The 14,428-nt window shown below is 38.7% G+C and overlaps 1 protein-coding gene across 1 annotated transcript in view; it reads left to right on the plus strand.

Annotated features, from left to right (window-relative positions):
* Positions 1 to 14,150, plus strand: part of PXDNL (peroxidasin like) — a 297,645-nt gene extending 283,495 nt beyond the window's left edge. Inside the window, exons 22-23 of the mRNA XM_038393301.2 lie at positions 11,150 to 11,263; positions 12,793 to 14,150. Of these exons, the coding sequence (XP_038249229.1) occupies positions 11,150 to 11,263; positions 12,793 to 12,969 (291 nt within the window). The 3' untranslated portion in view covers positions 12,970 to 14,150. The remainder of the gene's footprint in view (positions 1 to 11,149; positions 11,264 to 12,792) is intronic.
* Positions 14,151 to 14,428: the final 278 nt, after the last annotated feature.

Genomic DNA, 14,428 nt, shown 5'->3' on the forward strand with positions numbered 1-14,428 from the left:
ATATTTAAACGGTATTCTATTATTGGTTAACAGCGTGATTAATCGCACAATTAATTTTTTTAATCACTTGACAGCCCTAAAATCTTCCTTAGAGTATCCCATAATCAACATTTGGTAGTCTGTGTGATTGGTTACCTAAATCACATGATAAGCTCATACCTCTAAACTGTTAAATCTATCAAAATGTATGACAACCAAAATGTGGAACTCCTCTGTTTTGTTAATTTTAACTATAAACCTACTAATGATGCTTTCTCAATGTGCAGCTTTTACTTTTTGGTTTTGTTTTTTTTAAAAATGAGAAAAACAGATTCCATCATGCACAACCATAAGAATCGTAGCTCATCAACGTGGTTCGAACCCTGGGCCTTCAGATCCCCAGTACAGACCTCTAGTACCTGCACTAATGGACTAACTGGTATTCTTTATGGGAGCCAACCACTACATTGGATGGTAATCACACACTTTGCTAGTGTGTTACACAACTATTGGATAGGTTGCAGTAGAATGTTGGCGCTCAAGAATCATGGAGCTTATTCCTACCTTTGGGAATGTGGTGTACACTACTTAGAGCGGAGAGTACATAACAGCCAAGCACATTGAGTTGGTATTCTGAGAGTCACTCTGGCTGAGTGTATAAGATTTGGATCTGCCATCTGATAGTTAGAGACCTGGGTTCTAGTCAGTACTGTGCCTTTGGGCAACCTCTGAGTCATCTTATTATAAATTGGGAAAACGGCACTTGATTCCTTTCTGAGGCAGTTTATGTTTTTATGGATTTTGAAACAACTGAAGCTCAAATATTATGTTAACTGCAGATATCTGGAGTCCCCTGTCTCCAGGGGGTTTACAGTTATTTGGAATATGATATAGACAGATTTGCAGATTTGTTTTCCTTTTGTAGAAAGACATTCTTTAGTTTGAACAGGAATATGTTAGATAATAGATAAACCTCTGTTGAAGGAAAAGAGAGAATTAAATAGTATTTGATCATTAAAGAAACACATTGATACGTAGTTTTAATGAGATCTTCAGCAAACAAAAACAGATGAGGCAGGATTACAGTTTAAATTGATGGAGAGTGTTCATATGAGAACTTGATCTTCTCATTTGCCTCTTTTCCCTTTTACACAACACGTTTGTTTTCTCTGTAGGGCATCTTCTCAAGGGCTAAGACAACAGTGTTGCAATAAAATATATGATATAAAAAAGAATAACAAGTGAGATGTGGTTCAGAATCAGCTGGATGATAGGGTTCAATGAAATTTAGAACCTGATATTTAAGGAGAAAATTCAGATGCACACTGCAGAAAATGACAAAAGTGGTCTTTTGCCACAAAGCGAGAAAATGCTATTTTCATGCCTTGAGTGAAAATATGCGTCTGTTATATAGATAGAGCCTTAATGTCAACTGGATATGTAGATATCCATCAGGGTGCAAATGTAACTCACATGCCTTTTGGTGACACCACTTAGAGATGAATTAGTCTGCTACAGCCTTAGCTAACAGCGATGTGGCTTTTAGCTTATGCAGTGGAGGCTTGTGCACTAAGCTTCAGAAGTCCCAGGTTCGATCCCGCCCAACAATGACCAGGATCTGTCAGTGTTGCAAGTAGGGGCTCATCTGGGATTTCAACTGGGAAGTCTCTGAAGCTCGGAATGTGCTTTCTCAGCTAGGGGAAGTATGTAACGCACACACCTCCTGAGTGTGGTGCTCTGACCCCTCTAATGGCACCGAGATCACTTAGAGATTAATGCACTTAGAGATTAATGAGTCTGCTACAGCCTTAGCTAACAGCCAGGTGACTGAAGCATTAAGCTTCAGAGGTCTCAGGTTCAATCTCACCCGCCGATGACCAGGGTCTGTCGGTGTTACACAAATAAACATGCTCATTTTAAAAGAGGATTTAGTGTCATGCACAGGTACAAATTGCATTACAGTATGATGACTGTTGATAGTGAACTATTTCTAATTGTAGGAGAAACCCTGGACCTTGATGTAAAGGCCAAATAAACAGGTTTGGCTCAGGCATACTACATGAGATGAAATCCTCCCAGCTCAGAGGCACAAACACCTATAAGGATAGGTTGCAATTGCTTCTCCAGTTGGCCCCCACCCTACCATATGGTTTGTCTGCCATTGGATCTGTGCAAGAGGTTTACTCACTGATCATGCCCTGTCACTGCTCTTGCCCACCCACAAAACCCCCTCTGTGCATATGCTGCGAGAGAGAGCTCAGATCATATTATGATGGATGTGGTATAATTACCTAGAGAAAACATGACAGAAGAGCTGTAATGATCACCCCGCATGACCTCTCTTCTTTCCATCTGTTCATGAGAGCAGCAAAAGATCTCCCATTGTCTGTTCCTGACCTCTCAATATATGAGAGGATTTTATCTTTGAAGAATGCAGCTACTCAAGGGCTAGGTCATGCAGTGTATGAAAATGGAGGAAATCTAAAATCCATAAACTCCTATTCACCAATGAACAATTTTACCAATTGTAGAATAATAAAAATTTAGTGCTCACAGAGCATTATTCATCAGGGGATTTCAAACTGCCTTACAAAAGCAGGTAAAGGACAATTATACTTGTTTTACAAAGGAGGAAACTGAAGCTCAGAGGCAAAGTGAACTGGCCAAGGTCACACAGTAAATCAGTGTCAGAAACAGAATGAAACCCAGTTCTTTTATTCCCCTCTCAGTGTCATATTCACTGGACCATACTGCCTGTCTATTTGTATATTATTATGAGCTATAATTTAAAGTAGTAGATTTCTGAAGTATATGGATACCCAAAACAGATTAGAATGGGAAAAAGGAATAATTAATTCTCGTACGGGTTCATACAGGTAACTTGGCCTCCATCTTGGAAAAACAGCCTCACATTCCCCCCCTCCCCCAACTCTACACACTGGAGCATGCTCAGTACAGTCTTAGGGCTTCCAACAGCAAATAACTCTAATCACATTGGCTACCAGTTGGCAATAAGCATAACAAAAATACCTACAGCATTACTCTCCACCCCTTTAAAAATATTACTAATAATAAACTCAAAACATTAACATTGTAGCTACAAAACAAAACATCCTAACTAAGAAGTTGGAGTAGCCTACCCTAATCGTCTGGCAATTACAAGGGCTTACTGTGCTCTTTGGAATAATTGCCTTACTACTACAAGTCCAAACTGTCTCTAGATTTAGGAGATCTTCTGGAATGGTACAGTGGAAACAAGTTTGGCCCTTGATCAATAGCAGGTGCAGAAGGGCTTTCTGATGATATATCTGTGTCTGGAGGCTTAACTTCCAAGTCCACTAGTGGTTGGTACAGGGTCCTCAGCAATCTCACCATATCTGGTTGTAGCAGTTGGGTAGTGTAATGAGTCCTTAAGACCTGGTTAAATGAGAATTCTCCACAGATAACCTGTGCTACAATACAATTTGATAATCAGCAAGGGACACTGTGAAAATTAAGAGCACATACTGCGTTACCTACACCTAATGTTCTTCGTGATGCTTATACATCATAATATAACTTGTGTGCTGCCTGCTTTTCCTTCACCTTAGCAGCATATTCAGAGAGTAGTTAGTCCAAATGTGTGGTTAGTTTCCTTCCCATTAAGAGTTCTGAAGGTGGCTTTCCTGTTGTGGTTTGTGGTATTCTGTGATACTGGAAAAGAAGCCTGGCCAGTTTGGCTTCCATGCATCTATGTGTCTTCTTCTCCATTCCCTCTTTTATGATTTGCTTGTGTGATTCCTGAAATACAGCACCAGTGAACTGGGTACCGTTGTCTCAGGCAATCCAAAAATGGAAAATGTATGTTGATCAGTTGTAGCTGTGGGTGTAGAAGAGAGCATTATATGTGCCTCAATCCATTTTGAAGGCATGTCAGTTACTTAAAAAAAATTCCCCATGAATGGACCAGCATAGTCTACATGAAGCCTCATCCGGGGTTGCTAAGGCCATTCCCCTGGGTACAAAGGTACTTTCAGTAGAGCTGATGGCTGGATTGGCAAGCTACACACTGTCACACAACAGTCTTGCTTTTCTGAAGCATTCCTGGCCACCACACACAACTGTGTGAGAGTCCTTTCATACATACAGCCAGGATGTGCTGCATGTAACAACGTTAGCACCACTGGCCTATTTATCGGACGTAGAATCGCACCCATCTTGGACACTTAAAGACTCCTTTTGGGAACAATAAGAAGGGAGCTCTGTGCTTACCCTCTCTGTCCAGCCATTTATAACCATTCTCTGCACTCAAGACAATAATGGGTCTATTACTCTCTCTCATTTTATGATGCTGTATTGACTAGAGAAGTGAACAGTAGTTCAATAAGGAGGATGGTTTCTCTAGGCTGAAATACTTTTGATGGGCTACTTGGTAAAGGAAATCTACTCAGAGCATGCACATTACCCACTATTTTTCCAGGTTTATAATCAAACTCAAAATCATAAGGTAAGAGCCCATTTCTGAATTCTGGCAAATGCCATAGTGGGTACAGGTTTGCTGTCAATTAACAGACCTTTCAGAGATTTATGGTCTGAATGTATAAAAAAATGCCTGCCATATAGGTTAGAGTGCACTTCTTTACCCCAAAAAACATGGCTAGCCCTTCTTGTTCTAGTTGGGAATAACTTTTTTCTGCTGGGGCTAGTGATCTTGGTGTATACTTGATGGGATGCTCAGGTTCATCTGACATTTTGTGAGCTAGTACTGCTCCCACCCCACGTAGTAGTCATAAGACAATACTAGTTTTTCTTGGCTGTCCTAGTGAACTAAAAGGTTTGATGGCTTCAGCAATTTCTTTTCTTCTGCAAAAGCTATTTTTTGTTTGTCCACTGGAAACTTATCCCTGTCTCAGTTTGGTGGTGGTGCCTCAGTAATGGCCTGTTCCTTCTCTTCTGTTGGATGTAGGCCAGTTGTGTCAATTTTATGTCCCTGGTAAATTAGTTCAGCAGCCTGAAAAATACACTTCTCACTTTTAAGATGCATACCTGCATCAGGCAATCTTTGTAGTAACTGGTCCAAGTTTTGCAAGTGTGCTGATTCCCCAGTAATCAGGATATCATCATGGTACATTGACATGTAGCATGCCTTGGAATAAATTGTCGATTACCCTTTGAAGAATATCCGGATCTGCTGATTTTCAGAATGGGAGGCAGTTGTAAAGAAACAATGCTTTGGGAGTATTGATTGTTACATAGAGCTTACCTCTATTGTCCAGAGAGTTTTGGAGAGATGCATTATTTACACTTAATTTTGTGAAAGTTTTCCCCCGATAAGGTAGCATACTGATCTTCAAGCTTGGGGAGTGGATACGTATCTAACTTGACCACATGGTTGACTGTGACCTCGTAGTTCTGCATACACTCTCTCCACCATGGGATTTCAACACTGGGACAACAGGAGAAGTCCAGTCAGAGAACTGGATGGGCTCAATAATATCAGCTGCCTGTAAATCAGTTCAGTTCTTCGTCTACCTTATGGCACATGGCATAGGGTACTGGCCCCTCACTTAAGGAAACATGATTTAGCATCTGGATCTACATAAATTCTGCCAGTGGCCTCTTTCAGAATACCAAGACCCTCCCTGAACAGCTCTGAGTGTTTTTCAGGAAGTGCTTCTATAGTTAGTGTATGGACATTGTTGCTGTCTGCCCAGTTAAGTTCTAATAACTTTAACCATTTTTGACCCATGAGGCATGTTTTCTGGTCCTGGTATCCCACCTCCATATCAGCTGTACCTCTAAATGAAACTTGTTATCCTGTATATGTACGTAACACCACCTTTGCCAATCCCATCTCTGATGTATTGTCCCTTGGCCACAACTGGTGATAAGTAATCTTAATGATTATAGACAGAAACACTCCCATATCTATCTTCATGGTTGTTATTTGTCCATTAATTGTGACATCCACTCACAGTATCTTCTCCTTTTGGCTTTTGCTGGTAACATTAAACATAGTATTTACAAAGTCCTTGGCTTCTGTCTCCTCTTCCTCCTCTGCACTATGATGAACCTCTTTCTTATGACCTCCATTTTCCTTTCCATATGTCTTTTTTAATTTTTTTTTTAACAGCAAACTTTTGCAAAGTGACCTCACTTCTGACAAACCCAGTACTCTGTATCCTTGTATGGGCAGGAGATATGGTCATGTTTCTCCTCAGTATAAAGCAATTTTGTGTGTTCTTAAGGAGATACCTGTTTTCTTAAAGATTCATTTGCTTTGTGTGCAATGCTGGACAATTTGTGCATGGTGCCCAAGACTGTTTCGTTATCTAGGTGCTGCTTAATCTTCCCTGTAAATCCAAAGCATGCTATGCAACTACTTCCATGCTTTGTGCTATTTCTGGTGCTTTTTAAAAATCTGCCAACTGACATTTCTGAATTCTTTCATCACAGATACCACAGATACATAAAATGCCATACTGTGGGGTAGACTTCTCTCCAAAACCACAGTGCTCTGATAAACACAGCAGTGCTACCACAAAACCTGCCATGGACATTCCAGGTTGGCTGGAAAAACTGTTACATTTAAACTCTGCACAATCTCTGATGGCATGGGGTTGTGATGGTGCTGACAGCATTAACCAGCTCATCGAAGGATTTGGCTCTGGTCTTTTCTGGTACCACCAAACTTCTAATCCAACTCTATGTTTTGGTCCACAAACAGTCAGTAAAATGGCATGTTTCTTGTTATCCGCTATATCATTTGCAGTGGAGTACTGGGAAAGTCTCTCTGACTACTGAATCCAGCCCTGCTCTGCATCATACTCTTTCATTTTCCATAGGCAGCCATTTTCCTTTGCAATAAAAAAAAAGTAGAACTTGCCGGTTATTGTTTTCCAGTTAATCCTCATGTCATATATGGAGAACCAAAACACAACTGTACAGGTTCAGATACAGGTTCATAGACAATTAACCATTTTCTATCTTGCAAAAACTTCCTCACACCCTGTTTTCCCCAGCCCACTGGAGCATTCTCTGTCCAGCCCCTACGCTTCTGACAGTAAATAGCCATTCTCATATTGGTCATCAGGTGGCAATAAGCATCACAAAAATACCTATAACCTTATAAAGAAAAGGAGTACATGTGGCACCTTAGAGACTAACAAATTTATTTGAGCATAAGCTTTTGTGAGCTACAGCTCACTTCATCGGATTCATAGTGTGTATGATAACACCCTTTGTTTCATGTTCTCTGTATATAAATCTTCCCACTGTATTTTCCACTGAATGCATCCGATGAAGTGAGCTGTAGTTCACAAAAGCTTATGCTCAAATAAATTTGTTAGTCTCTAAGGTGCCACAAGTACTCCTTTTCTTTTTGCAAATACAGACTAACATGGCTACTACTCTGAAACCTGTAACCTTATAGTTCCCTTCAAAGCTCTGTCATATGCATGTCAGTATTTAATGGTTACCATGCTTAAAATGTGATGGAGAAAATCATCTCTCAGGAGCTGTGATTTATTTGGTTTCTGTCTCAAACTAATGACACCTTGTTTAATTGATGTAAAGTAAAGACTGTAATGTATATATGCTGGATCATACCTGCTTTCTTTGTGGGAAACCCACCTCATGGCTTCGCCCATCCCAGCCTCAGAACCTGCTGAGAGCCCTCAGCTGAATTGAAGATCTACACATTGTGTGGGTTGATGGGGACAGATGCCTAGATATATCCACCATTTGGGGAATGCACTTAATAGTCTGAGGCTCTATTAACTCAAGTGGAGCATTACTTCACTGCAGAACTTTCCTTTTCAGAGGTTCTAGGGCAGCAGTAGGTGTGGGAAGCCCTGTCCACATGGTACTGTTGTAACAGCATTGTTGTAGTTCCGTCTTCACCCCTTTCTGGCATAGGCACATGACCTATAAACAGATGGCTCTGACACCCAGCAGTTTTTTAACTTTTTATTTTAAAAATATCATAACATTTAACAATAGGACAAAACAGAGTATCAGTAGATAATTCTTCCCCCTCCCCCATGTTCTTCCATTGTCCTACAGAGTACACCGACAGATTTTCCACTCTTTTGCACGTACAGCGTGCAGCTGGAAGACATTGATTTAACAGCTCAATATTTTGATGATTGCAGTGATGCAGAAATATGTTTGAAATTTATCAAAACATCACTAAATCCATTTAGTACCTTTTAAAGCATGAAAAGCATTTTATTTTATATAAGGATAGAACTGTTGCCATAGATTTCTCATAAACTATGCGTAACAGTTTTGGATCTAAGTGGTTGACTGCATAGTTCTTATTTTTCCTGTAATTAAAACCACTAGTGTTTGGAGATTCAGCTCAACAGCTGGAGGTATATTTCCATGTTGTTTTTTGCTTTTTCTTTAAGGAATGTTATTCCCACAATTCTAATTCATTGGAGGATCTCCCAGATAGATCAAACTTCTTTTGCTCAAATACAAGAAACCTAGTTATTACTGAAGTAATTATGGGATGCAGATTATTTCCTAATCTTGCACTCTGATAACAACCCCTCTTTTTTGAATGCCATGGTAGAAGAGTGATATGCAGTAGTTTCACAGCAACTGCACAAACAATTGGGTCAGATTTGTGAAACCTTGCTACATCTAAATAAAACCACTTTTCTCATGTAAATAAAAAGTTGTCATATGTTTGAATGAAATTAGTATTAAGGTGAAGTAAGGCAAACTCTGACTAGAAATAAGGCATACATTATTAACAGTGAGGGTAATTCATTTTTTTTTGTAAAGAGATTCTCTAGTTCAAACAGGAATTAATTCACGGTACTCTGGAGGTCAGACTAGACATGGTCCCTTTTGGTTTTAGAATATATGAATCTATTCATTTCTATATTGTTATCACCCAAAGGCTCTAATCATGATTGGGGTCCCACTGTGCTGGAGGTGTATAAACACAGAAGCTTGACCCTTCCCTGGAGCACTAACAAGCTAAAATATAGTCTTCCAGTATCATGTGAAACACATGCAATACATGTGTGTTATGCTGTGTTAACAGTTTTTATTGTTCACATTGCTCCAGTCAATTTCCATAGTGTTGGGATGGTGCCACGAGAGGAATTTTGTAAGAAGTTACAGCAGGACAGGAAGATGTGTTCAATTGTAAAAAGTCAGAGGTCCTCAATTAAAATCATTTTTAAAAAAAGTTTGACACTTTTTTTGTGAATTAATTTATGCATTTTCATTCTCTTTCAAACTTCAACTTTCCATTTAGGAAAACACTTAAGTGTGATTTGGGGTTTCAAAGATAAATTATTCTCCAAAGCACAGTCTGCTGTCAAGTTAGTACTTCTGTCAAAAAAATGAGCAGGTATCAAGGCAAACATATTGACATTCCCTTTTTAAGTATGAACAGCTAATGGGTGCAAAAGGTCTGACAGCACTTGGTTGCTGCTATTTTTATTATTAATTTAGAAACACTTGATCTTCAAAGTAGAAGTTATTTATATAAAACAATGTACTTGAAGCAAGGCTCGGGTACAGTACGTTTTCATATTATGTAAAATAATGCATGGAGCATATGCTCGAAGCTTAGTATGGGTTCTTATTTAATCAAAAGTGAGGAATAATTCTCCACAGGTAAGAATTATATATCCTCCTATGTCCATGTTCCCGTTGTTTGACTGGAACTGCAATTGCATAAGCTCAAAGTTCTTGCCTTCTCCCCACATTAGGATTCCAATCACTAAGAGACCCCTCTGCCATGTCCAGGAAGTGATGAGACAGTGTCATGGAGACAGCTGGCTTCTCCATGCCTTTCTATACAGGCAGGGTCAGCTACACAAACAGAGAGTCCTGTCTGTAACCAGATTGCCTTGGGATATCCTATGCCTCATTTTGTATCTTGTCCTCCCTCAGGCAATATCTCACTAAAGAACAACTGAAATTTCTGAAACAAGTGCATGCCATTACGGCAATATGCATTGCTGGATCCCAGTACAAATGTAGCTCCATCTGGTTGGGGCCTTCTTCAATAGTCTGTTTTAAAGGTTAGGAGGCTTTCAGGCAGTTGATTCAGGCAATATCCTGCAGAGGGGTAGCCAGAGAGCTGACCTGAATGTCATTCATTTATAAGAGAACTAGTTCCCTTGGACCACTTGGGCATTGCTAAGTTAGGAACTGTAACCATGATCTGACGCTGCGATGGGATTGGCTAGCATGAACCCATTGCAGAATCAGGGCTTTATGGTAAATGGAAAATATATAATTTTTCACTAATTAGTTTGAAAAATGTGTACAGAGAGCATTTAGCATGACTTCTCCTTTCTGTGTTAGATTGTAGCAGTGAGTCATTAATATTAATAGGAGGGAAACATTCAGAATGAGAATAGACCTGTGCCTTGGCAATAAAACTGCACTTTCATTCATCATTTTGCCTCATTTTTTAATGTTTATTTTTTCTGAAGAGTTTTTTTTCCCCTTTTTTCCCTTCCAAATTACACAAACTTATCTTAAGTTGGCTACTGTTATCTTACCTTACCTGGCTTTTCTTTAACATTCTGTTGATCTGGCATTCCTGCCAGTGTGGACTAATAACGCTGGTTGGACATTAAGAACTGTGGAGAGAGATTCTGTGCAAGCTGCCCCCAGAACACATCAGCATCCTTGTTATTCCAATGATAGGCCTTTTTTAAAGGAGCAGTGACTGCCATTCATGCTAAATTGTCATGGCTTTGTGGTGCAAACCAGTGACCCTCGTGAACAAGGATGAGACCATAATACATTTCTTTTGTGACCTCAGGGCCCCCAGCCCCATAAGTTTCCAGAAAGTAGAAGGCTCATTGTGCTATACAGCTTCTTTGCTGGAAGTTCTTCACTTATTGATCACTGATCTAAATTACATCATGAAATAGGTACCTAGGGAGTGTCAGAGCTGTGAGGGCTGAACAAAGGGCATCGATTACATTACATGTAGGAAATAAAATATTTTAATCATCAAGTAGTTTTTGAATGGCAAATGTATTCTATGCAAAAATAGAAATGCTGATTAAGCCAAGATGAAATCTTTGTGGTAAGAAACCAAATGTCTGAAAGTTTTTGAAGCTTTAATGTATGTTCTTATTGAGAATAATGATTCATTCAGCTTAGTTTCCACCTTTTCCTATCCCACCTCTCCCCTCTCCTTTTACAGATAAACAAGCTGGAGGCTCGCCTGAGGCAGGAAGGTTGCATGGATGATGATGGGATTCAGCGGAAGGAAAATGAACACTGGATGAAGGAAGACTGCATTAGCTGTAACTGTAAGGTATGCATTGCTGAACGTTCCCTCTGCTTTCAAGTTCTCTTTCCTTTGGTATCATGCCAGCTAAAGCATCCTGCAATGATGAATTAAGGAAGAAAAGTGTGCCTCACAACTGTCCGTAGCTTAGTGATGATAGGGAACATAAGTCTTCTGGAGAAATTCAGTGAACATTTGCCATAACTACAGTTAAACAAAAGGACAAAATATTTCAGATTGAGTCTAATCTGCACCTTGTTTTACATGCAAAATGTGCATACCAAAGGAGAAATCTGATATTAGTGATACCATTTTGCACTAACTTAGCTCTGATATTGAATAAGTGGAAATCACTTACAGAAGGAGTGAGGTAGCTTTAATTGGGTTCTCTCTTTTTGTGAGTGCTAAATTCACTTTTTCACAAATAGGCGCACCAACAGGTGGGCTATTTCCTTGATGTATAGATTAGTTTATTTAACACAAACAGTTCCATGTCATTCTGAATCAAATTCAGTTCTCATCATTCTTCCACCTGAAAAACAGATGAGTTTTGGCTACACAAAATGGCTCTCACCAATTTGGTAGGTCTTTGATGTATGGTCCAGCAACAGCCACCATCAATTTCCTGTCCATGGATGGCATCTCTTCTGCCACCCTCAGAGAAATGCTAAATTCCACTCATCATCTTTCTTGACTTCAGACACTTTAGCTGTGCCATTGATGTGCACATAATGCTTCCATGTGCTCAAATCTACATTTGGCATAAGGCCTACATTCCATTTAAGAGTCACTTACTCCCTCAAAATAAGGCTGAAGATGGACACATGTATTTTTGCAGGTCCTCTACATAAGAAGACTTAAGTGGGATTCATAGTGCCTATGTACAACATGGGCCATTTTCAGAGGGTTTAATTTCACTCCCATACATGTATGCAAAACTTCAACTCCTAAATCCTTGTGTATTGAATTTTTTGTATCTAATGATTCCCGCTCATAGGCTTTGATCCCGCAAAAGACTTACATACAGGAGTGAATGGAACTACTTCATCTCAATTGGACTACTGCATAAATTGATAAGTCCTTGCGGGATTGGGGGTATCATTTTTTCCTGGACTTTATCTAACCCATGGGAGTTAGGTGCTTCATCTGCTTAGGTGTTTTTGAAAATCCCACTAGGCAACTCTCTGTATCTTTAGGCACCAAGTACCTTTGAATATCTGGCCCAAGATCTAATATTGACTTGAATATAACCCAAATAGATAAATGCTTTCTTTGATATGAGTTAGAACTCCTCAATAATTTTTTGGGTGTGAGCATTCTAATTAACTTCAGAAACCTGTCAAATTGGTCTTACAACTAGGAAAATGATCACTTATTTGTGTGCGTAAGTACATCATCTCATTTTATACACACCTGCATGACAGAGACCATCTGCATTCTTTCAGCTATTGTATTTAATATGACGCGCTGGAAAATTGTAAAAAATATTGAGACTGTGCCATCCTGTTTTTTTCTTATGGGAAAAAAGGTGCTAATACTTAAACATTACCTTTCAGAATGGCCAAATAACCTGTACTGTGGAGACGTGTCCCTCAGTAGAGTGTTCGAGCCCCACAAAGCTGGAAGGAAAATGCTGTCCAGAGTGCATAGACAATGAAAACCCTATAGAATCACCAGTAGAACTTAAACCTGATTCCTCTGACAAGGAGCTACCTTTTGGAACTATCTACTAAGTGGATGTAGCTTCCCAATTCAAAGGTTCTGCCAAGAAGTTACAAGCACTGCTGACTACAATACCTGCACTAAAATGTTTGATGTAAAAACACTGATGAAACAATCAAGTCACTTTAGGCTTTTCACCATGGTGGACATATTCTATACAGTTATCTTTCAATATTGGTAGATCTAATGTAAAGGTGAGCAAGGGCATGAAAGACTCTACTGAAAGCCCTTTACAGGTTATTATATATTGTACTCTGCCATTGGAAGTTGTTAAATATTAGATTCATAAATTCAATTGTAAATGTGTTGTTTTCCTTCTCCCAAAAGGCAGGGAGGCAAAAAGATTTAAAAGCATGGGATTTCTTTGAATCTTAGAATTCAACCACAGACTGAAAGTTTTCTTTTAAAATTCACACACATTTTAGTAATGAGAAATGTTTTAAAAATTGCACTGTTCTAAAGAAAAAAGTTATAGAAAAGAAGTTTGTACCTGACCTGCTGGGTTTTTGTTGTTGTTGTTGTTTTGGATGGTGTTATAGTATGAGAAACAGTTTAGTTTCCTTTTACAAGATTTTATTCTAATTCCATGCTAGCTTTATGGAGCTTGGGTTTTTGCAAAATCAAAATGAAAGAGTAGTGTAGCACAATTCTTTGCAATCTCATCATGTTGAGACTCTGATTAGAAATATAAAGCACATCTCAGGGAGACTGCCATGTATGCACATGTCTCCAAAAGGGGATAAAGAATGTATAAGTGCAGTATAATTTGCCAGGAAGTTGTGTACTCCTTTTCTCATTCTGCCTGGATCTCTCATTGGCATCAATAGGATATATAGAAAGAGAGAGAGAGAATGGACTCATCTGTTCAACTTGCCCACATGTAGAACATTATGGCAAATGCCTTTAGTATTATGATATTCTGATTATAATGAAAGAGATGAGTTGTTCTTTTCAAGCTGCAATTTTTAAAATAAGGAGACAGAATTTCAAAACCTCGGTACAAAGCTGAACCTTCAAAACTGCATGCACACAAATGTTCATTTTCATGTGCTGTCTTAGATGGAAAAGCAGAAGTTGGACATGCATATTTACTTTTATGTGTACATTTTTTGCAAACACTACTTAGAACTAGGGCTGTCAAAAATTAATTTAAAAAATTAATCATGATTAATTGCACTGTTAAACAATAATAGAATACCATTTATTTAAATATTTTGGATGTTTTCTACATTTTCAAAAATATTGATTTCAATTACAACACAGAACACAAACTGTAAACTAAGGCTCACTTTACATTTGTTTTTATTACAAATATTTGTGCTATAAAAACAAAAGAAAGTGTTTTTCAGCTCACCTCATACAAGTACTTTATCATGAAAGTTGAACTTACAAATGTAGAATTATGTACAAAAAATAACTGCATTCAAAAATAAAACAATGTAAAACTTTAGAGCTTACAAATCTGACTTC

This window comes from Dermochelys coriacea, chromosome 2, assembly GCF_009764565.3.
Source record: "Dermochelys coriacea isolate rDerCor1 chromosome 2, rDerCor1.pri.v4, whole genome shotgun sequence".
Lineage (NCBI taxonomy): Eukaryota > Metazoa > Chordata > Testudines > Dermochelyidae > Dermochelys > Dermochelys coriacea.